A 23,952-nucleotide genomic window follows, 5' to 3' on the forward strand; every position below is an offset into this window, starting at 1 on the left:
ACATCTTTTTAGTTATTTTTTTCCTCCCAGCCTTAAAAACTAATTATTTCTTTCTAGCATTAAAAGCACATTCAGCCATGGAGTCTCACTGCATTTAGAGTAGTAATACGTCTCCACAGAACTTAAAAACATAGAATCATTTCTGTTACAGCACGTGACACTGAGGTTTCATCCACATGTTTTGGTATTACAATTACACCCTCTGGAGTAAGCCAAAGTAATTCATTGTTCTTACTAAATATGGCATAGAATGGGAAAACAAAGTTGTCAATTGCTGCCATAGGACTCTTTAGTTAAAAAGAACCTACTTGATTAAATACTCTTTGATCCTCGCAGGTAGTCAAAAAAAAATCCGACTTGACTCTGTGCTGCTTCATAATACTGTTGCATTCATTCCAAAAACAAAGTCTGCAACCTACACTGGAGATAGGGGAAAAATTCTTCCAAACACTAGGGAAGATTGAATAAAGTATGGACATGAGTTACTAACTACAGTCATTATAGACTTCTAGTGAATCCAGATTACTTTCATTTTAGTGGTGGTCAACTCTGTAATGTCTAGGATTGAAGCATGCAGTATGATTATAATCAGCATGTTGATGGGTAGCAGTGTAAGTTAAGAATGCTAAAGATGGCACAAGCTTCCTGTGTGAAGGTAGTGTAGAAAAATGTTGGAGGATTCACTAACAAAAAACAGATTCAAGTCAAATCATGAATCATGACTGGACTTATATACTGTTAGCAGCTAGAGTCCAAAAATTCTCTTGAAAAAATGTGTTATAGCATAGCAGTAAAAGCTATATTTTTTAATTACTCCAAGTGGTTTGACCACAGCCTTCTCAGTTACAACATTTGTAATATTTAATGATCTTTGCTGTTTAGCTAACATCTCATTTCATAGTTCAGTGTATCCACTTTGAATTGTAATGTTTTATGTTTTTCCTTCAGCATTTTAAATCCATTATACTTCTTGAAATGACAGTCTTAGAGCTGAATACTGCATTTAATATAGTGGGCCTGCTATGAAGACGACTAAGTCAAAACCTACTGCTGTGATACTAATTTCACCTCTTAAATTTGCCATTATTGGATGAATGCATTTTTGTTGTACTGTGTTACTGAACTTATGCTGAAGTGATTATCTACCAAGCAATCCCAGACCAAAATCCTTCTGAACTCTTTCTTTTAAAGCAGATGTTAAACTTGGTTTCTCAGTCTCTGGATGCAGAAAGGAAGGTGTATAAAACTTTAAATGTAAGCCCAGGCTGTTCATCTGTCCCTATAACTGTAGCTTTCCCCCTTAGTTTTAAATGTGCCAGATCCTTGTCATTTAAAAATCACTTCCCAGAAGAGTCGGTTTCTAGATATTTTCAAAATACTAAATGCTGTTTGAGCCATAGGTATGCAGTTATTCTGTCATTAGGACTACTCACCTGACATTTTGTCTATGAGATGACTGCATAGATTATGACTTCACAAAAATACTGCAGAGATATGGGACCTCCATTGAAGTTGCTATTCTACCTGTTTTCACTACAGAATCTTGTTTTCATGCTAATTTGTCTGAGAATTCTGTGTGTGCTGTGGGACTGCCTGCTGCTATCAAGACTATCTCACATGAAGCAATGCTCATGAGCTCTAAAAGTATTTGTATTTCTTTATCAAATTCACTGTTTTCCATAGGATCGGCATCTAGCTGACTTGCTTCTGTCACCTGCTTAGTTTAGTACTTCCAGTTTTTTCTAATTTGTTTCATTTTCCATAAATAAAACCATACAAATAAATATTTATAGCCCACACTATGTATGTGTTTTGGTTTAAGAAAACTGAGTTGTAAGTTAGTAGACTAATCATATTTCAGATTATTAATTCTAGCATTTTGACTTTATTTTGTTGGTCCACAGAATCAACGGCATGAACTCTTCCATACAACCAGGAAATCTTCTGGTTTTGCTTAACACAGATTGGTGGTTCTATGACATTTAAAACTTGTGAATTGGTGTCTGAGCACCTGTCCGCATGACTTGTGTACTCTCAAATATCCAGCAATATTCACATGTAAAGGGAAAATCTGGTGATTTAGCTGTACCACCTTCTGTGTGGTGCAGTCTATCATTTTGCTTTCCTTAATGTTGCCTTAGCAGAAGTGTTTTATGGCAGTACATGCTCTTTAATAATTTAAATACATATCTTGATCATTCCTCCGTGTGATTAATAGAAAGGAAGGATTTCCTTTATAATTATTAAATTACTAAATGTGTTTGTATAAAGTATTACATTTTTCATATTTGGGGAGGGAAAGAACATAGAAGAACTTGCCTGTGTAACACCTATGTGACTGTAAGATGTATGTATGGTGAGGCTTCCTGAAGGAAGATTTGGGAAGGGCTCTCCCCACGTGGGTGTGCCCTTTGAGCCTGCACAGTGGATTTTTTAGGTGAGGCACAGTATGTGCATAACTGGCCCCACCCTTTAACTCCTAAGAATCATCTGCCATGGCCAGGCAAGCTTGGACGGTGACAGCGAAGTCCTCAGGACTAGAACCTAAAGCCCCTGGTATTGCCAGGAGGTTTCCCATCCAAGTGCTAACCAGGGCTGACCCTCCTTGGCTTTCAAGATCTGACAGGATCAGATGTCAGGGAGGCATTTAACTGCCTATGACTGTAAGATATCTCCTAGTAAAAAACAGACATTGGGGAAAATAAGTAAAGTATGGTAAAGATTTGAAATAATTATACGTTAACAAAAACAAGTTGATGTGCCCTCTACATACTTCACAGAATGACAGAGTATGGTGAGGTGAGAGGGACTCACAAGGATCATCGAGTTGAACTCTTGGACCTTTATAGGACCATCCCCAAGAGTCACACTATTGGCCTGAGAGTATCATCCAAATGCTTCTTGAACTCTGTCAGGCTTGGTCAGGCTTCATGCCTTCAGTAAGATTTTAATATCAAAATATCTGGGATGAGAGCTTTCTTTAGCTGGGAGAATTCAGATACTCAGTTGTCTGTGTGTGGGGGTAAGGAGCCACCATCATTAAAATGTACTAGCCCTACACAAGACAATTATTGTACTGCAGTAGCAATTGGAAGCCAAGCAGAGTAATCTGCAGCACTTGAACACTGGAGGTTGGTGACATTTTAGGTCATGGAGTCGATCTCCTTAGGATGCGTTTCGGTTAGGGTTAGAGTAAGGGTTAGGGTATTTCGTGTCTGCAAGTGACATGGATATCTAAAGTCATGTTATAGCCAGGACCTATCTGGTCAGTATGGTCAGTAGAGCCTGTTGATCTTCTATTGCATCTGCCAGTCACATGCAGATGTCTTGCTTCCCAAGACCCTCCCAGTGGCACCTGTGTGTGAATACCTTGAATCAAGTTCAAGCTGCCATTAGCTCTTCCTGACAAGATGTCCTTGGCCAGAACGGAAGCTTTGACCTACTGTCTGCAGCGTTACATGCACACATGTAGCTATGTCTAAGTGTCTTCATCTGAAACTTAATCATTCCTTTACATACTGATTTTCTTCTTTACCAGCATATCAATGCAAAACTTGCTGAGTTTCTATAGGGAGATCTCTATTTTTTTTTAAAGTGAATTAGGGCCCACTTAGCAAACAGTCCAACTCTCCAACTTCTCATTTGCATGTAGTTCTGTGCAACCCATAAAAACCTTTTACATTTTCCTCCACTCAGGCTGTTACCATAAAAAAATCCCCAAAGAAAATCTGGCAGGGTATGTATATAATTTTTTTGTTGCTTTAACCAGAGTGTATAACAGCCACTACCTGACGTTAGTCGAGAGTCATGCTCTATGGAAGCTTCATGCCCAAACTGGGTGTTTTGGCAATCCTAAGCAATTAAACAATTAAACTATTATTCAAGCTGTATTTGCGTTCTGTTTTTCATATTAGGGCTTATACTGATGAAATAACACAGATTTTAGTGGGGTTTGTACATGCATCTCTTCTGAGTGCTGTTTCAGCAGTTGTAGATACCACATCTATTGAAGCCCCCCCCCAAATGATCTAGAATTCTTGTTTGGTTAAGTAGTATTCAAAAATACTCAAACCCTTAGTCATCATGAACATTTTTGTGACCTTCAAAATAGTCCATTAGGTTCATAGTATGTGTAGTGTTATATTCTCTTGGGAGATATGTAAGGAATTCTGTGACTGGTTTTGTTGTTCCATACTACCAGCTCCACAAGGGAAAAAAATACATTTACTGTTTGTGGTTAATACTCCACTGTCCTGTCTGAGAAAGAGCGATGATTTGACACTTGGTAAAAACTGTTGATGTCTTCCCCAGTCTCCCATTTTAGAATCTCAAAATTAATTTCAGATTTCAGTTTTAATTTTAGCCCTTCCTTACTAGTTAATGAATAAAAATGAAAGTAAGTTCTATGTAATTGCCAAAGAGATTAATCAGCTTTTAATTGACTGCCGAAGATCATAGGGAGATAAGCCTCTCGTGTTGAAATGTAGTTTGCATGAATACCCTCTTCTCCCACCTGTTGTGTAATACTACTTGGAAGCTCTGTTTGCATCAAGACAAATATTGTTAAGTAATTCTAGGCGCAGAAGGCACAAAGATCTGGAAGAAATGAGAAAGGCTGAATTAAGTGTTAGGCTTGTACATTCAGCAGTAAAAGTTCAGGTCAGATCTCTCAGTGGCTAATTTTTTGTTTTTCTTTTCAAAAGTAGTGAGAATTTTATTTCCGTAAATTCAAATTCATGGGTGTAGGAGGTAAAATGAAACTGAAAACTTGGCAGGGAAGTATAGCTTCAGTTTCTGAACTCTACTTAATATTTTTTACTATAAAAATTTAAATGTGACATAAGGTCATCATCTGTGTACCTTGTCTACTATGATACTGACAGAAATTGGAGTCCTATTTCCTGTGCAATGGCATATGCCTGTAATGGTACTCTTGCACCATCTTGAACCTCAGCCTCGTAGCAAGAGATCTGTTTAGTCACACTGTTTCTTTTGTTCTGCCATTCTGTTATATTTAAATTCTCTTTAATTGGCTCCTGGGGCTGCTGCTTCTTCACTGTGGCAGATTTCTGCATAGCATTTACTTGGTAGAAGCTTCTATTGTGCTGTTCACAGATAGGGGAAGTGTTATCCATTTTCTGAGAACTGAATTGGAGGGAAAAGGATTTTCTTTGCTTCTGTTCTTAACTGCATATGCCCTGACTGGTTTTGAAGTGAATAAGAAGCAAAAGTGGATTTTAAATAGTGATTGCTCATTCCTCCCTTTTCAATTTCTATTTCATTTTGTTTAGGCCTCAGAAATTAAGTACTCTGTATTTGACCTGCTCTTCAGCTAGTGTATCTGAGAACATGTATGTAGGCAAACTAAGTTTTTCTTTTCAGATATCTAGCTTTGACTTTGAAGGAATTCAATTTCATGTAAGTGATGGGAGAAACTATAAACTAAATTTGGAGTTAGGTGCTGCAACAAATACTTCTGTAGTTCTGGACCTGAATTCCAAGTCCCTGCTGCAGAGTAGAAAATAGTTCCCTGCTTTAGGTTCTTGTTTTTTATAGGGATTAGGGAGAATTATCCATTTCTAAACAGCACATAGGTGAAACCTAAAGCTTCCCCCCTTTCTTCTTGTAGGTATTTTGCATCAAGACTGTAAAGGTATATCTCTATCCATTTTGCTTCCCTGTCCAGAAACTAATTCCTGAAAGCAAGTATTTACTAATTTTCAAATAATAGAACTGAGCAGAAGCTTCTGATTTAAGACTGAAGGAGGAGAGGATGTTGACATCCTGGAATTTAGATCAGTACCACAAAAAACAGGAGACCAATCAACTTCTCTTCTTTTCATGAGATCTCAATAAGGAAGAAATCATGAGCAAAGGAGAGTCAGTATATGCCTGCCTTAATTGATATAAAAGCTATAATAGAATCCTGAAATTTTCCATGTAAATTAACTTACTTCCCTTCACTAACTGCTATATATTTATTACTTACATTGTGAAAACATTTTTTGTTTCTACAGAGAGAAATAACTTGTACTCATTGGGGGGAAAATGTTACAGCTTAAATAATAAGATTTGTATCCCTGTATTTACTTTGTTGCATAAAATAGAAAGGGGAAACTAAAGGAACATAATGTTTTTGCTTGGAAGACCATGACCATAATACTTGTTTTGGAAAGATACAAATTCATCTCTAGTTTTTTGTTTTTCAGGATCAACAGATTGCATATGCTATTCAACTGTTGGCATTTCTGATCCAGTAACATCAGCTCTTCATATTATTGTTGGTGGGTGGTCACAGTTTGCTGTTGTGTTATGAAAATGATGAAAATAACCCAAAATACTAATTTAATTTATTTCTTTCTGTATGTCTGTGAAATACAGTTTGAACATAATGGCTAAGTTGAAATACGAGGGTTTTGTCTAGTATTTAAATCTCTGATACAGGGGGTTAAAAATTAATTTCTTTCTCTACAGTAGTTCATTGTTTTCAAGGGAACATAACATTCTGAAGCTTTGTCTGGTGCTCAAGTTTTCATGCATTCTGGCATTCTTTTGAAAATAGTAAAATGCATTAAGCAGCATCAGTTGTTGGACTATATCTCTCTCTATATGTATATCTGTCTTAGAGAAACCTATGAGAAGTGCATGTGGACTTGAATAGTAGTATTTTGTGTTAGTCATCCAGCTATCCTGTGCAATTCAATGTTCCCGTGCCAAGTTAGAAGTATGGCTTCTGCTTGACTAGAATTAGCGGATAATTCCCATTTTTTTCCATCTCTTAGTCATATATTTGAGTAGGAACTAGGGAGGAAAACTGCTCTTCAAAAAATGGTTTTTGTTCATGTTGTCAAAAGCAGGGATGCTGACATTGCCACTTCTCAAAGTCCCCTGGTAATGGAATCCCTGAACTGCATGGGGGCTGAAGGAGACAGCTTGACATATTCAGTGCACTGAGTTGTGATGTCCATCCTATCTGCCACATACTGAAGAAGTATAGTCACCCAGTTCTTAATACTGAATTTGAAAAACTGTACCCGGTGGTCTTCAGTTTTAATGATGCTGTGTAAATGTAAGGGAGAGAATTTCCAAATGACAATTGGTTCATTATCACTTATTAGTGAGCGTTTAACATTTGCAGTTTTAGGAGCTGATGTTGCAAAGGTTTACACATCTGCTTCTCTTCACTAACCTATGGTTGAGTCTGTTCAGCATCTGTAGAGTTTTGGCCATTGGGCTAGGACTGCCAAGAGATGTGGCGTCAGTATATCAGTATTTTAGCTGTTTTATTAAATCATGGAATCCAAGAATAGGTCAGGTTGGAAGGGACCACAGTGGGACATCTGGTCCAGCTTCCCTGCAAAAGGAAAGAACCCCAAAACCACACCAAAATACCAAACAAGCAAAGAAAGAACCTCCCCCCCAACCCCAATGGGTGGGTGCACCACTCCAAACCAGACACTATGAGGACATCAGAGAAGTGGTGTGCTCTTTGTTTATAGGGATTTTCAGGTCAAGGTAATCTCTGAGTAACCTGATCTGACATCATAGCTGAACCTACTTTGAGTGGGAGATTTGATGAGAAACCTCCTAAGGCCCCTTCCAACTTGAATTATCCTCTGATAGCATGGCACAGAAGTGTAAGTAGTGTCCAGTAGATGTACAGAAGATAACTGCATCAGTCTGCTCAGGGAAAGGGTTGTCAAGCAGTGACCTGGGGTGCCCAGGAAAGTGGTGGAGTCATCATCCGTGGAGGCATTGACAAGATGAGTAGATGTGTCAGTTAGAGACATGGTTCGGTGGTGGACTTGGCAGTGCTGAGTTAACAGTGCTGATCTTAATGGTCTTTTCCAAACTAAATGGTTCTATGACTCTATTCTCTCCTGCTGCTACAGGGTTAATGGTGTAAATTCTTCTTTTTAGCATACTGAGCCCTTTATTTTCACTTAGTGCTTAATGCTTTTTAGAGTATGAGATTAAATTAGTATTAATTTAAGAATTATTTTTTCTTTTCTGCATGTATAAGAAATATATGCATATATGATATATGTATTATGACAAATACAACATATCTTTTTATTTTTAAAGACTTTGCAATGTTAAAGTTACTATCATGTTTGCAGTTGCAAAAAGAATGTTGTAGTATAACATTGCACCTCTAATCTTCATAGGTGACTGTCAGCCTCTGGATGTCTCTTCTGTACATCACAACAACACGTTTTTGAAGTACTCTGTGTCATTGCTGGGTTACGGTTTTTATGGAGATATATTAAAAGATAGTGAAAAGAAGCGGTGGATGGGTCCAATGAGATATGACTACTCAGGTAACTTGTGTAACTGTTGCATTTTCTCAGCATGTAAATATATTGGTGCGGTTGATTTATTCTCTCCAAACCAATCTTCTGTCAAGCTTTTAAATATCAGAAACAGACCAAACATGATTTTAAACTCCTTGTAGTACCAAGTACATTGGATCACATCATATAAATCTCTGTAACTTTGGGGTTAACTTTGACAGTGGTCTCAATAAAGTTGTGTTGAATATGTGCCACATAGTGATAACTGCCTAAAAAGTAGGAACTTTGCTGTCCTAATCATTTGGAATTTCTTTTTAGTCACTTAGAGGGAGATAGGCACTCCTCTGTCTTAGACATTCAGCTGATGGAATGAATTGTTAATATTGCCCTTTGTCTAGTAGTGATTACAGAGAAAGATAAGTGATTTAGCCTTGTTAGCTAATACTAGGATAAATCCTATGCTAGTAGAAATTATTTTTTGCCTTCTTTGATTTATCTTGTTTTCAGGAAAGAAGATGCATAAGGAGAATATCAGTCCAAGCCAATTTTAAGATTCAGCAGTAATGTATAAGTAAATTTTTTAGTTGTTTTTCAAAGATGTCAAATGAAGTAATGGGACTTTCGGCAAATGTTAAAAAGCTGGTGTGCTGGTGTGGTAATTCCTTGTTCTTTACAGTCTAAGATATCATAAGACACAGAGCTCTGAGCTTGAGAATGGCAGGTATTCCTTAGAGAAGGAAAGAGAGGAACAATCAAGGAATGTATGCAGAGATGTTTGAAATACAGACTTATAATGACTTAATGCCTTTTTTATGTAGGCTTCAAGACTTTTCTTTCTCATCATTATTATGAAGGAACAATTGCTTATCAACCAGCAAAACACACACTGGGATCTCCACGAGATAAAGATAGCTGCAGAACAGGGTAAGCTAATGTTTACCTCTGGATATTTGGCATGAATTGTTTTTAAAGGTCTGTCCATAAACAGAGGTCACAGAAGTGTTGTTTGTCGTATCAGAATACTTGCTGCGAAAGAAACAAGCTTGTAAAAAAAATAATGTTACATTAAAAAGCATACCTCATTTTATCAGGTCATTAAACTATAATAAAATTTTGTTGGTTGGTTCTCCTTCTCCCTCAATTTTAAGTGAAGCAAAGTATAACAGCACAGGACCCAGTTACAAGATGCTGAGCGTACTATGCTGTGTTACTGTTAAGAAATTAAAACTTTGGATGTCTTATAGCTTCTACAAATGGAGATAATAATTCAAAAATTCTCAAGTGTTCATATTGTAATTGGATCTAGCAATTTTGGCAATTGTTTTAGTACCATGATAACAACTGGCATGGCTTGTCCTGAGGATAAGTCCTCCGAGGAATCAACCTCTTTAACCTATTTTTTTCTATACTACTATAGTGCTGTGTAAATTCTGTGTGATCCTCTTCACTTGTTTCTTCAGTCAGGGGGCCTACCTTAATCTCCCCATGCTCCTTCCTTTCTCTTTGCTTTCACCTGCTTGAAGTTATGCACTAGTATTTATTCTTCTTTATATATGAATTTAGCTATCAGAGATAAAGTAGTTGTCACAGCAGCAAACAGCACAGCAGGATATAGAAGAGCCAGAAACTTTTTCCAGAGATGACATGGAACCTGATGAGACTGCTGTGCTAGTGCTGTGATATGCTACAGATCACAGTCTCTCGTATTAGCTGGAGCGACTGTTCTGATCCATCAGATGCAGGGGAAGCTCCAAGTAGAGAAAGCTGTCATCCAGGTCTCAGTAACAGAATAAAGAGTGCCTGGTGCCTCACAGGGGATTTTATACATCCTGATAACTGCTGAAGGGAAATAGGGTTGGGCACAAGCAATTTAGGAGAATCCTGGAGTGTGGTAATGACATTGTTCATGCAAGTGATGGACAGGCTGGCTATGACAACTGGTCTTCTGCTCTTCTTACAGAAAATAAAAAGTGGAGATGTGATGATTGAGGGCAGTTTTGGCAGTGGTGACTGTGAGATTATAGAGTTTTAAATCCTAAAAGAAGTAAGGAAGACAAAAAGCAGAATTGCAACCCTGAACTTTAGCAGAGCAGATTCAGTTTGTTTTGGAATCTTGGTGAGATTCCATGGAATATTGCCCTGGAAGACAAAGAGGCATAGGAGAGTTAGTTGGTACCTCCTCAAAGCACAAGAATAATCCATTCTGATATGCAGAAACTTGAATAAGCATGACAGAAAAGCAACATGGATGAGCAACAGAGTAGTAAAGAGTAGGTGAAAGTGGGTTACTTTGGAAGAGTACAGAAGACATTGCTTAAACATGCAGAAATGAAACTGAGAAAGCCAAAGCTCAGGTGGAGCTGATCAGTGAGAGATGTGAAGAGTGTTGCTTCTTATGGAGGGATTATTTAAGTATAACAGCTAAAGGAACTGTGGGCCTGCTGCTTGGTGATAGGAGCAACCTAGTAATAAGATACATGGAAAAGGCTGCAGAATCACTCCTTTACCTCATTTTACACTGATGTAGTCTGCCCCCAGGCTTACAGGTCCCCAAGCCTATGGATGAAGGGAAAGCAGTGGATTTTACATACCTTGACTTTAGCAAGACCTTTGATCCTGTTTCCTGTAGCATTCATAAAGTCAAACTGATGAGGTGTGGACTAGGTAAGTGGGTGGGTGAGAAACTGGCTAGACTATTAGAAAGGTAGTGAATACCAATTCCTGCTGAAAGCCAGTTACTAATTGTGTCCCTTGGGGGTCAATACTGGGGCTAATACTGTGTAATATCTTTATTAATGGCTGGGACAGTTTCACAAAGTGCACTCTCAGCAGTTTTATGGATGATACCGGTTGGGAGGAGTGGTTTTTATTGAAAGGCAAGGCAGCTATTCAGAAGGACCATGGTGGGCTGAAGAAATGGCTGATAGAAACCTCCTGAAGTTCAGGAGAGGTCAATGTCCTGTACCTGGGGTACCATGGAAGTAGTCCCATGTAAGAGTGTTGACTGGGCACTGACTTGCTGGAAGGCAGATCTGCCAAAAAGAACTTTCGGATCCTAGTGGGCATCAGCTGTACCTGAGTTAGCAGCATGTCCTTGCAGCAAGGAAAGCCAACCTTATACTGAGTTTTCTAAGCAAAAGAGAAGTCAACAAATGAAGAGTGATTCTTCCCCTGCACTCAGCACTGTGAGATGGACTGTCTCTAATATGTCAGTGTCTTTCACTGTTACAGCAGTCAAATATTGGAACAAGGTGCCCAGAGGTCTCTGGACAATATCCATGCAGGTCCTCAAAACTTGACTAAGACACTGAACATACTGATCTTTTAAGAACAACTTTGAATAGAGGTTTGGATCACATCAGAGGTCCCTTATAACCTATGTGGTCTTACGGCTTTCTTCTGCTGTTATCTCTGACATCCAGTAATCTTCAGCACTGTACTTAAGAGCTTGCACTGCCTCTAGGGCTATGATGATTCATGCCACATCAGGGTTGTCAGTGCTGTACTGCATCTTGTGATGGGGGAAGATCTTGTAATGACTGGGTAAAACAAAAAAGTTGAAATGAATAAGAGTGTGTTCAGGAACTGAATGGTATTTTTGTTTTCAGATGTTACATTTGCAAGAAAAGTGAACAACAGCTGGCAGAACAGCACAAGGAATGTGGATTAAAATATGAAGGTAATTTGTCATAAAAAGTGAAATGCTGTAGTATAATATAAATTATTCTTTTTCAGGATGTATCAGTTCAAGTGTGTGTGTATTTTGGTTTTTAAAACATTTTGAGTTACTAGATAATTCATTATTTCTTTAAGGAAAATATGTGTAAATGTCATCATCCCCCTGTACTTGGCACACCTCAAATCTGGTGCTCAGTTTTGGTCCCTTCACTACAAGAAAGAGATTGAGATGCTGTAGCCTGTCCAGAGAAGGGTAACAGAGATGTTCAAGGGTCTGGAGCACAAGTCTGCTGAGGAGCAGCTGAGGGAGCTGGGGGTGTTTATCCTGGAGAAAAAGAGGCCCAGGGGAAACATACCACTCTCTACAGCTATGTGACAGGAGGTTGTAGCCAGTGGGGATCAGGCTCCTCTTCCAGGTTACAAGCGATAGGACAAGAGGAAATGGCCTGAAGCTGCACCAAGTAAGGTTTAGATTGGATATTAGGAAGGGTTTCTTCACAGAAAGAATTGTCAAGCATTGGAAAAGACAGCCCAGAGAAGCAGTGGAATCACCATTCCTGGAAGTGTTCAGAAGTGGATGTGGTGCTTGGGGATATAGTTTAGTGGTGAACACAGTGCTGAGTTGACAATTGGGCTTGATGATCTCAGAGGTCTTTTCCAACCTAAATGATTCTATGACACTAGGATTGTAAGTATGCAAAAAACATGTAAGGTGTCTCCTCCACCCAAAAATTCTGATAAAATTATACTAATTACTTGTATATTTCAATGTGTTTGGTTTCTTTTCTTTAGGAAAAGTATATTCTCTTCTTGTGAGAAGGACTGAACTGATAAACTGTGAGGTGGTATAGAAGGAAAGCAGTTCATTAAGATAACTTTTAGAATAAATCAAATCAAAAATTTGTGATTGTTAGTGCAAAAGTCACCCTATGTAAATCTGCTTATTCAATATAATTGAGTAGTGACTTGGGCAACTAATTACTCATCTAGTGGACTTCAGTATTTGTGTGCAATATTCCCACCAATACTCAGTGTAAATGATAAATGAGATTTCTGTCTTCTTTCTCTGGTTATGCTATCCTTACTGCTTTTTTGCACTCAGTCCAACCCCTGTACACACATCCTTGTTTTGGGGGGCAAGGGGTTTAATGGGCATGATTTTGCCTTCCTTTTGTTAAAACAATTGTTAATATATTGAATTCTGTGCAGTCGTCCTCCCAGTTGTATCTTTTTATGTCTGGCTATTGTGTTGTAATGGGAAGAGCTGATTTTGATACACTTGTGACCTTGGTTGAGTTTCACCTCCAGCCTTGGTTCATCATCTTGGATAAACTTCTCTTAAACAACAGGCAGGCTTCCTGTGGATATCTGTTTCTGCTTTTCCTCTCTTTTTACTTCTTGTAGAGCCCAGAGTGTAAAACCATAATTTTCTTGACACAAACATTTGGTCCTTAGGACTTAGATTATCTTATAATTACTGTTATTTTGCACTGCATCTGTGCCAGGTTCTAGACATTTGTTAGCAAAAAAAGAGTATCATCACAGTACGGAGATTGATTGGTAACATAAAGACGATATAGACATCTGTCCCAACTTGAATTCTTGTTACACATGTTCATATATAGTGCTTTCATCCCAGCCACTGCTATCAGACTTTTGATATAGTCAAGAGATGGCCAAATTTATGTATTTCTTGAGTTGTTTTAATCTATGCCCAGATTCAGCTAATGAAATTGCTTTACATAATATAAGTAATTGGTATAAATAATAATAGAAATATGATTGTTGTTTTTTGGTAGGAAAAAAATCTGTCTTTTTGAGAAAACTGTGGTTAAAAATTGCCAGCCTTTTTTCTTTTCTTTCTGGGCTTTTTGTTTGTTTTTTTTAATGTTTAGATGTGTTGTTTTGATTGGTTGGTTGGTTTTTAAATCTGTCCTTTTGTTACCTTTCATCCATCAAAGGAGCTACTAGAAAGCTGTAAGTTAGTGAGCAATCAAGACTGCTTTAGCCAATATTACACATGACATTAGGCAGCTGATTATGTAGGATATTGTTTACTTAAATCCATTTTAGTGCTGGTAGCTGACTTTCTTTGCAGTACAGTCTCTTCTTCATGCAGTATTGGTAAGCAAACAATACAATCAGCTACTCTTGATTTGCAACAGAAAGGATTCTAAATGTCCGCCTCAGATAAGCGTTTTACTGAGCAGGTATATTGGCTGACTCTTTCATTGTGCCTATTTGGTTTGTGTACAGTTCAGATGAGTTTAGAAGGATGCTTGGTTGGCTTCACTGAACATATTTCTTTGCATGATGCAGAAGTCTATGTGCATGTGGTGAGTAAACACTGAGTGTTAGTACTTTATGCTGATTTCAGTAACTTGGAGTATATGTACACGATAGGCAGTTGCAATGAGTCCCATTTGTCTGCTCCCTGCTTATGGTTGCACTCTTGTAGGAAAGGTATTTTGAGCCAATAATTGGTGCTGTTACAGTGATGTGCCCTGCAGAACGGTTATGAAAACAGTTGGTCATTGAAAATACGATAAATACCCTGACTTTGTTCTTACTTTAACAGTGTAGGGTTTTTTGGGTAACATGCTGAAACTTGTACTGAACAGTATTTTTCCAGCAGGTGAAAACCATCTATTACAATAGCATATATAAGCATTCTGCCTTAAGTAATTGTTTATTTACTACAGTGAGCATACTTCAAAAGTTAATACATATCCAGACATACTTATGACTAAACTACTAAGGCTTCTTAGATAAACAACAAATGGATTTATCTGTAAAGAGTGTGTGTTTTCATTCTGTTGTTTGTGTATCAGAATATGCCTATTGTTTCCAGTTCCAGTAGTTTCTTATATTCTGTTCAGTTACCTTCATCTCAGAGCAGGGTCTTGTGATTTACCTGCAGCCTGAAAAAGGCATTCTGTAGTGTAACATTTAAGTTTTTCTCATCTCTCTTAAGATATGTATTTTGAATCTGATTGAAATTACTTCTTTCAGTAATGTCCAGTTTGAAAGCAACATAAAAAGATCAGCAGTAAAGCAAGCAGTACTAAAAGCCATTGTGGCAAATGATGTGAAAATGTTGAATTTAAAAGCTGCATTTTTCTTGCTATTTATGACTTGTTTCTCAGGAAATAGAGAGGGTAGTCCAGATGGAAAAAAGAAAAAGTTTTTTTTTCTTTAAATCTTTTGTCACAATATAATCTTACTTTCTTTTCCCTGGAATTCTGTTTGTCTTGGCTCTGTTGCTAAAGACTGAATGATAAGAAGTTTCAATGAATAAAAATTCCAGGAAGTAAGAGAAGTTCAAAGAGCAAAGAACAACTACAAAATACTTCGCCAACAATTTCTTTTTTTTTCATGACATATAAAGCTTGGAACAGGTCAATTCAAAATGACTGTGTCATAGACTTTAGGTTCAAAATAACCTAAACAATTTTAATAATATTTCTGTAAAGTAAATGTGAAGTTCCTAAAACTGAGACAGTAAAGAATATCAGAATTTCAGGGCATGGGATATATAGCATAAACATTATTTATAGTCCCATCAAAAAACACCTTGAAAATCACTGTAAATGGGGAACTGAATAATCTTAGATTTCCAAGTCCATACCAGTTAATATGTCTCAAAACCTCTACCTTGCTTTTTTCTTCCTTCCTTAATTTTTCCTCTAATGGCACTTCACTCCTGAACTCCAGTCTTAGAAAAACATGCATTTCCATAGTCTATTATGCAATCATTATTTCTGTGGAGCTGTAAATTTGGTAGGAGAAGAGGAGTGTTATGGCTGCTTTATGGCTTTTCTTATTGTGGTGAGGAAGACAATTGTGTGTAATCTAAAAATGCAAAGGCATTTATTATCTATTTTTATCCATATTCAAGAAAATACAGTTTAGACAAGAACTCTGTACAGCGCCTGCCAGTGTTTCTTTGTTCCAGAAAATTCCTCTGCTTCTTGGTAGTACTGATGTCAGCACACATTTAAGCTCAGTCTAAATCTAATCTCCAACAGAGTGGTCTCACAGTGTTGAAAACAGACTTTGTAGTTTTTGAGAAATCTCTGTATATTACACCCAGGAACATTCAATTCTGTTAATAGTTGTAATCTTTAGACATTTGGGGCTGGGGTGGAAACTGACTCCTGCTGCCTGCTGGTCTCTTCTTGTTTTGTCTTTTTTAAAATATAACTTGTACTGTTGAGGCAGAAGAAGACTATTGATTTAGAAACCAAATACTAACCCACAGTCTTTGCATCATTGTTTATTTAAGATTAACATGTTGAAGAGCAACAATAGAATTTTTAAAAGTTAATCCACCTCAATTTAGACATTACAAGAGCTGTAACTTGTCTCTGTCTTCTCCCTTCCTATACCTTTGTGGGTTTACCCAAATGGAACTGATCCTGAATGTTACACGTGTATGTCAGAACTGGCAAGCAGTTTTGGTAGATAATCAGTCTTTGAAGGAAGGGAGAAAGCAACTCTCCCTGTTAGTATGTGAAAAATACATATTTTTTTAAACCTAGTTTATTGACAGTATGCGAATATGCCTAGTAAAACTTTGAAGTTCTCAAGAATTACTGCTTTTTAGTCTTCTTGTGAGTAGATCAAATGACAACCTACCTCCATGTGTTTATTGATGTGTTTTAGAAGGTGAAGAAGAATGGAAGGTTATTAAAGGGAAGTTTCTAGCCATCAATGCAGTAAATATGAGCTGTGCCTGTCCACGAAGTCCAAAAGGTCTTTCACCAGCAGCTCATTTGGCAGATGGTTCAGCAGACCTCATTCTAGTTCGTAAATGCTCCAGATTTGATTTTCTACGGTATCTTGTCAGACATACAAACCAAGATGACCAGGTGTGTATTCCCTTTGACAATGAATTCTACTGAGTCCACCTAAGTTGTAAATATTGATATTCTTGTATGACAAAAATAGTATCTACAAAGCAGGTTTGTTTGTTTGTTTGTTTGTTTTTTAAAGATTATACATTTTGGGTGACATAATCTTAGCATGTGTATCATAAAATAAAAAAAGCAGCCCAAAACTACTTACCTAAGTCAAGTCTTTGGCTGTAGCATTCGAACAGACTTCCACTTTCGCAAACTGAATTTGGTTTTATAACATTTTCCATTTTGTGCTGTTTGGACAATATTTAAAGTGATTTTATCACAACTGTGCTCCCATGTAGTTGTCATGAAAAACTACTCACAGCATGACATAGCTGAGGTAGATGTGGTAAAGAATAATAAATCACTTTTGTAAACTGTATAAAAATGTGATTTAGAAGAAAGTACCAGAACTGCAGTTTGATTGTAAACTGCAGGCTTTTAGCAGAATTTTATTACATATATGTGACCAGGATAGGAGCTTTATACATTCAGCTTCAAAATTATTTCTTGCATGTATTGCAGCTGTCAGAAGGGAAGATTCATCACTGCTTTGGATTGTAATATCTGTTGAAACCAGAACTACGGCTGTGAATGCACACACTTAACATTTGTCACAACCTGGTATCATTAGCATGTTCTGGAAATGAACTGAACAATGGACTAACGTCATATCTAGTGCATAAAACCAATAACAAATCTCACATATTTATGATGCTATTCTTCCTCCTCTGTAGAAGAATTAGTATAGATTATTTTTCCTTTATTTCCTCATTACCAGTCCCTGGGACATTGTGTATGTGTTTATATTCCTCCTTCCTGCTCTTCTCAGTCTCCTGTTCTTCCCTTCACTCCTCACTCACTGTTCACTTGATATTTTTGATCATTTGAAGCTGTCCCTGGCTGCCTTTCAAATTGCCTTTAACATTTATCAAGGGACTACATTCTACTTAGGCTGAGCAAGCACAGGGACTCTGAAGCCATGGACACCTGCTTTTGCACCTGAGCTGTCTGGGCTAGCACACTGCTTCAGGAGCCTCATATCCATGAGCCACTGCTTCCAAGCATGGACTTTGGTGTCTTCATAGTTTGTTTATGGTTAAAAGCTGAGGGAATTTAAGGCCTAGGAGGTCCCTCCAACTCTGCTTTTTCTGATTGTCACTATGGCCATTCCCTTTCCAGCTCTTCTGATTTCTCTCTTGGTTATGCTGGTTCTTCAGTTTAGATTAAATGCAGGGTCATACATATGTCCTTACCTAAGGTTAGTGTCTACCATAATAATGGGACACCCTTTTTGAACATTTGAGGAGATGCGCAAAGATAAAGGAAGAAAAGGGTGTCTGTACATGAATACAGACTGGTTTGGGAGTAAACTGTTTCTTTGTTCACTTTTGCTTCCTTGCCACCCCCTTCCCTTAGACACGCACAGACATACTCCATTGCCTTTGCTAAATGACCTGTCTGTATTCGTTACAGCTTGCTAAATATTTAACTCCATATTGGTTTAGTTGCTTTCAGGGCTGATGAGGGAACCCTCTAATTCGATTGTTCCTTTAATTTATGAAGCCTTTTTTAAAGTATATTTTAGTGCAAATCTGCAGCCTCTGTTATAAGAGCAATCTTTTAATTGACCTGCTTTTTCTAGCTGAATTACCTAGTTAAAGTTGTTTTTATTTTGTTTGAATTTAATAATATTGCCCTCTATTCTTATTTTCACGTACCCCCAGCTCTGTGATTTCATCACACTGCCATGGAATTCTCACCTACAGGGCATTGTTGCGAGTGCAAAGCCGGAAGACTTTTGTAAAAGCCCATGTGTCTTAAGGACTGTAGTTGAACAGGTCCTGAGGATGGTGCAGAGATACAGTCTAAACCTTTTTGACTTTGTTACCATAGTATTTTTATAGGTTATTTTAAATAGTTTTGACACTCCGTTTACTCATAATCTCACAACCTGTTATCTGGTTATCTATAAAGTGACAGTATTGCCGCTGCTTGAAGAGGACAACTGACAAGTGAGGTTCCATTTTGACCTTATTGTCTTTCACTTGTGTAATTTTTCAGTACCGAAAATCACTCTATGCCTCAGGTAAGCTTCTCTAGAAAACTGAAGTGGACAGACTTTTGAATACAAAATGCTGTATGCTGAGTTTCTTTACACATCAAATGTATTTAATTGTAATTGCAATTTTTTTTTTTGTAGTTTGACTTTCCATTTGTAGATGTTTATCGGGTGAAGAGTTTTCAGTTTATATCAAAGCTTTCAGAAGACAACGAAAGCAATGTCATGGACATAGGAAAGAAACATTTTGGCCAGTTCTGCAGAGATCATCCTGCCTGTTGCTGTAATATTGTTAATAGTACCTGGAATTGTGATGGAGAAACTCTGGATAGTTCAGCAATTGAAGTGAGGTGAGCTTCGATTTTTTTGTCTATATAGCAGAACATATTAAGCCTTTTCATTGATTTTAAAGATACTCATAAAGACATCCCAAAAAGGTGCCTCTGCATAGCAAATTTGAGTCTTCTGATAATGAACTTAGATTTTTTTGTTTCCTTTTTGAATCCATTCCAAATAATACTGCAACTATGTATGCTGTAAATGATCACTCTGAGTGAGATGGACCTTTGAAGTCATACTTACTACTTAGGAACTGGTATTGTGTGCTTGAGGCACTGAAAGTGAAGGGGGTGTTGGGAGGATTCTTTTTAAAGTAGTGGAGTGCCTCATTACTCTGAGCAATAGCTTTTCCTATCAAGCTTAAGTAAGCATCTTTGTCTTACAGAAATACTGAGTAAGTCAGTGTTTTTTGGCTCACAGCACAGGCTCTTCTCTCCAGTCTTCACATATGAAGAACAAATTTTGCAGTTATGCAAATAATCAAATTAGAAGTTTGTGATATGTGAAGAGTTTTGTTTGTTTGTTTGTTTTTTGTTTTTTTATTAGTTTTAGCTGCTTGGTTTTGTTTGTTGTTTTTAGAACAAAGGGAACCAAAACCATAACACGTGCATGCAAGTCTGTTCCATTAGAACATAATCATTTGGCAGTCCAAAAGTGATTTTTATAAACATTATAGTTGTAAAAGATTGGCTCATCTAAGTGCCCACAGAACTTTTTACGTGGACAAAAAGGGTGAATGAGGATACATGAAAGGGAGGATTGTATCAAGAATGACAGTGTGATTTCTGTAGTCTGGAGTAAGGAACTTTTTCCTACTGCTTGAAATGAATGGATTATTAGAATTATTAGAATGAAGTATGTAGTACCAATTTATTCTTACTAATTGATTTCCATATTTTTCAGGGTTCACTGTCAGTTAATGAAACTATTTGCAAGGGGAATCGAGGAAAACTGTAAAGATGAAGCTGCCTACAGCCAGAATAGCGCTGAGCAATTACTATAGACATTGTTCCTCCAGTGGGGAGAAGAAAAAAATAAAAGCTCAAGGAAATTGAGTAAATACGCATTTTAGTCAAATTGACATGTATTTTAAACTTCTAGGTTTTTTTATGACTTCAGTATAATTTTAGACATCTTACTGCATTGTGTCTTTTTTTAAAAAACATTGTATTCATTAAAATATATCTTGGAGCAAGTTAATCTAAGTTGTATTAGAAAAGAGACAATTAGCCTATATCTATGTATTCATGATGACTGATAAATTCTCTGTGCTTTTCTAGAGAGCTAATTTAGCAATTGTGCTGCAATAATATCTAAATGTTGTAAAACATTGGACTTCTGATTGGCATCAAGACAAGACATTTTCAGTGGTTGAGATGTTTTCTGCTGGGAGTGGTATGTAAGTGTATGTGGCTTAAATGCTGGACAATAGTCATTCACTTTTTTTTTTTAATCTTTCATTTCATAATTCTGACAATACCTTGCAACTTATCAATGCAATTCAAACACACATTCCTGGCTTTAAGAATTAAAATAAGAGTGTGCAAATACTTTGAAAAATAAAAGCACAATGGTATACAGGTCACACCTCATCCTATATATTCTATCTGTTAAGCCTTCCTGAATCATGCCTTTTGGGATTGTAAAGGGTTTTATGATTGTTTGGATGATACCAAATACCACACAGTGGGCTTGCAAGCAACTTGTAGGAATACTTATATAATATCAGAAAGGCCGAGGCAAAGGAAAACATAAATAACTTCTCAACACCAGCAAGTTTTATTTTTTTTTAAATATGTAACACTAATATAAGAAAAGCTTCCCTCTTCAGTACACAATTCTTTGGACATTCTACTCCATACCTTAAAACATCTTTGCAAAATCAGGTGTGGAAATGTTAAGTTTAGAAATATGATTGTATGATTGAAAGTCTTTGAAATAATGTTTATTTAACTAAACATGAAACAAAATAATTTGTTTTGTGAAGTCAAGGGAAGAAACTAGCATCTCATAAATAATGAATTCACTGTGCTGATTTGTTTTTATACAAAACATTAGACTGTCATATAGAGCTATGGAGTGATTATTTAAATTGTGTATGGTTTTGTGTATTGTACCACACACATGTTTTGAGTTTAGGCTTGGGGCTAAATTTTGCTCTTCTTGTACAGACTTATTCCTGTTTGAGGATCAGAAGTTAGTCCCTGTTCTCTTCTATCTTTTTTTAAATGGTCTTTAAAGTTTAAAGTTCTCTTTAAAACTTACTGCATCTGTGGGGTTTTTGCATCTGAACAGCTAATGATTCTGTGTTCATGTATATTTATTGGGACTTCTGCCATCCAGTTTGTATTAGTTTCATGTCTGTCATATATTTGGTCTGTGTAAGCCATAGGGATTGGTAATTTTATTACTGAAGCACTTGAAAAGTGTTATAAATGGTAGGCTACTTTTTCTATTGAAGTTATTTACATTCCAGTTTTGTGTAATAGCAAAATCATGTGCTATATCTTTGTTACAACTGTTATTCATGCTGCTCTATATGACAAAAAGCATTTGCAAGTTATATTTGCCTCAAGTACAATCATACGAGTGTTTAGAATCCTTTTTTGTTATACAGTATTTCAGGAAAATACTTGAATACTTTTCCAAAACTACTGCTCTTTACTTTCCTTATTAATGCAATGATTTGAAATGTTGATTTATCTGATGTTTTTCAGACATTTGTAACACAGGTGTTATGGTTATGTATGCTGTATTTTTAAAGCCATGTTTAATAAGTGACATAGTACTTTTAAACTAAGAACCCCTATCAAAATGAAATGATGCAGTTCTACAAATGTAAATATTTTTGAAAGTGTCATTTGTTAAAAAATTTCTACAGTTATTGTGGTCTATCCATGAATATTGTGAGAGAACCCAGACTTCAATTGCAGTAATTCCTATGCAGGATCTGATGGTGCATGCTCAGGTTACCAGCAGTGAGGAAGTTTATGAGGCATTGCAGCTATGCAGAGCATATTCTCATAACTGAGAACAGGAGTGAATACTAGCCAGCTCTTTCCATTAGTTTACTAGCAAGTCATGAGACTCTTACTTGAAAAATGGAGACTTAATCTCATAGTGAATGTATATCGAAACACTGAATATTTTAATATCTGAAACTGAGTGCTTAGTGTTTCCAAAGAAAACCATAGTGAAGGTTCTCTTGTTCTTAGAAAAAGCCACCAGAAAAGGAGGAGAAAAGATCATCCTGTAGTATGGTAAAGAGGAATGAAGTAAATAATCAAGGTGTATTGCAACATAATAAAATGAAAAAGTCTTAGGTAATAGAAAAGCTGCATAGTTGCATTAGAATTGTTCTATTTGTAGCATATTAAACTAGCAAAGCACCATATGTGAGTTGTATGACATGTCCAGTTTATTTTTAAGAAAAAAAGCTGTATAAGTAATGTCTGCTTACATTTTAATTCTAGGGCTTGGTTTTTTTTCTCTGAATGTAGTCTCAGTATGGAAATGATGTATAGGAAAACCAACTGTGATTTTTCTTTTTTCCCAATCTTGCTGGCTTCAAGATTAGAAAAGGTGTTGTTCTATGATGCTAGGGCATTTCATTGAAACAATAAAATAGCATTGTACATCAATACAGTGGTTTTCTTCTTTTCACAACTTGATTTGAAAAAGATACCTCACTTTGTTTGACAGAAGGCTGGCAGTAGAGTGCTCAGTGTAACCGATATGGGCAGACCTAATGAGGTGAAGCAATTCATAACCTTCCATTTGGATTGACTACAGTTTTGTAGCAATTTTGAGTGTGAGCAAACACTGAGAGTGAAGAAAAGTGACTAGTGAAGTGGGACTTGGGCTAAAACTACGCAACTCTACCAAGGTAAGCTAAAGATGAAAAGGGGCAGAAGAAACTTAGATATAATGCAGGTGTTTAGAGTTATTATGGAAAAATCTAAACTACAAAAAGTGAAAGGAAATTGCTGTTCTAAGAAGCATGAAACCTGTATTATGTTATAAATAGTATGTGGTAAATAGATAGTGGGTTTATAATTTTGTTGAAAAAATTACTACAGAAGTAAAAGATGTTCATTGTGGATAAATAATGGGCACGTAAGGCAAATATTTTTCAGCACTATAGAGACTCCTGTTTTTGAAGTGTATTGGTTTTACATGCCAAGGTTTTGGTAGCTGGGAGTGCTGCAATGGTGGCTTCTGGAAAAAGACAGCAGAAGCTGCCCCCATGTCAGAGTCAGTTCCCCAGCCAGCCCCAAGATGGACCTGCTGTTGGCCAAAGCTGAGCTGATGGGATGACACTGCTAGAACTTCTGTGATATCATATTTAAGAAAGGTAAAAAATGCTGCTCAGCAGCTGTGAAAGGAGAGGAGGAAAAGAAACATCCTGCAAACACCAAGGTCAGTGAAGAAGGGGCAGGAGGTGCTCCAGGCATCAGAGCAGATTCCCCTGCAGCCTGTGTTGAAGACCATGATGAGGCAGCTGTGCCCCTGCAGCCTATGGAGGTGCATGGGAAGCACAGATACACCTGCAGCCCTTGGAGGACCCCACACTGGAGCAGGTGGGTGTACCCTGAGGGAAGCTGCAGCCCATGGAGAGCCCAGACTGGAGCAAGTTTCCTGGTAGGAGCTGCAGCCATGGAGAGAAGCACATACATGA

At 37.1% G+C, this 23,952-nt stretch overlaps 1 protein-coding gene across 1 annotated transcript in view; it reads left to right on the forward strand.

Moving 5' to 3' along the window:
* The window catches only part of CERK (ceramide kinase), a 43,464-nt gene extending 20,549 nt beyond the window's left edge, over positions 1–22,915 (forward strand). The window contains exons 7-13 of the mRNA XM_071552575.1: positions 6,210–6,284; positions 8,169–8,321; positions 9,113–9,218; positions 11,903–11,973; positions 16,638–16,843; positions 19,077–19,285; positions 20,178–22,915. Of these exons, the coding sequence (XP_071408676.1) occupies positions 6,210–6,284; positions 8,169–8,321; positions 9,113–9,218; positions 11,903–11,973; positions 16,638–16,843; positions 19,077–19,285; positions 20,178–20,277 (920 nt within the window). The 3' untranslated portion in view covers positions 20,278–22,915. The remainder of the gene's footprint in view (positions 1–6,209; positions 6,285–8,168; positions 8,322–9,112; positions 9,219–11,902; positions 11,974–16,637; positions 16,844–19,076; positions 19,286–20,177) is intronic.
* Positions 22,916–23,952: the final 1,037 nt, after the last annotated feature.

Source organism: Pithys albifrons, chromosome 3 (assembly GCF_047495875.1).
Source record: "Pithys albifrons albifrons isolate INPA30051 chromosome 3, PitAlb_v1, whole genome shotgun sequence".
In the NCBI taxonomy this organism is placed as follows: Eukaryota; Metazoa; Chordata; class Aves; order Passeriformes; family Thamnophilidae; genus Pithys; species Pithys albifrons.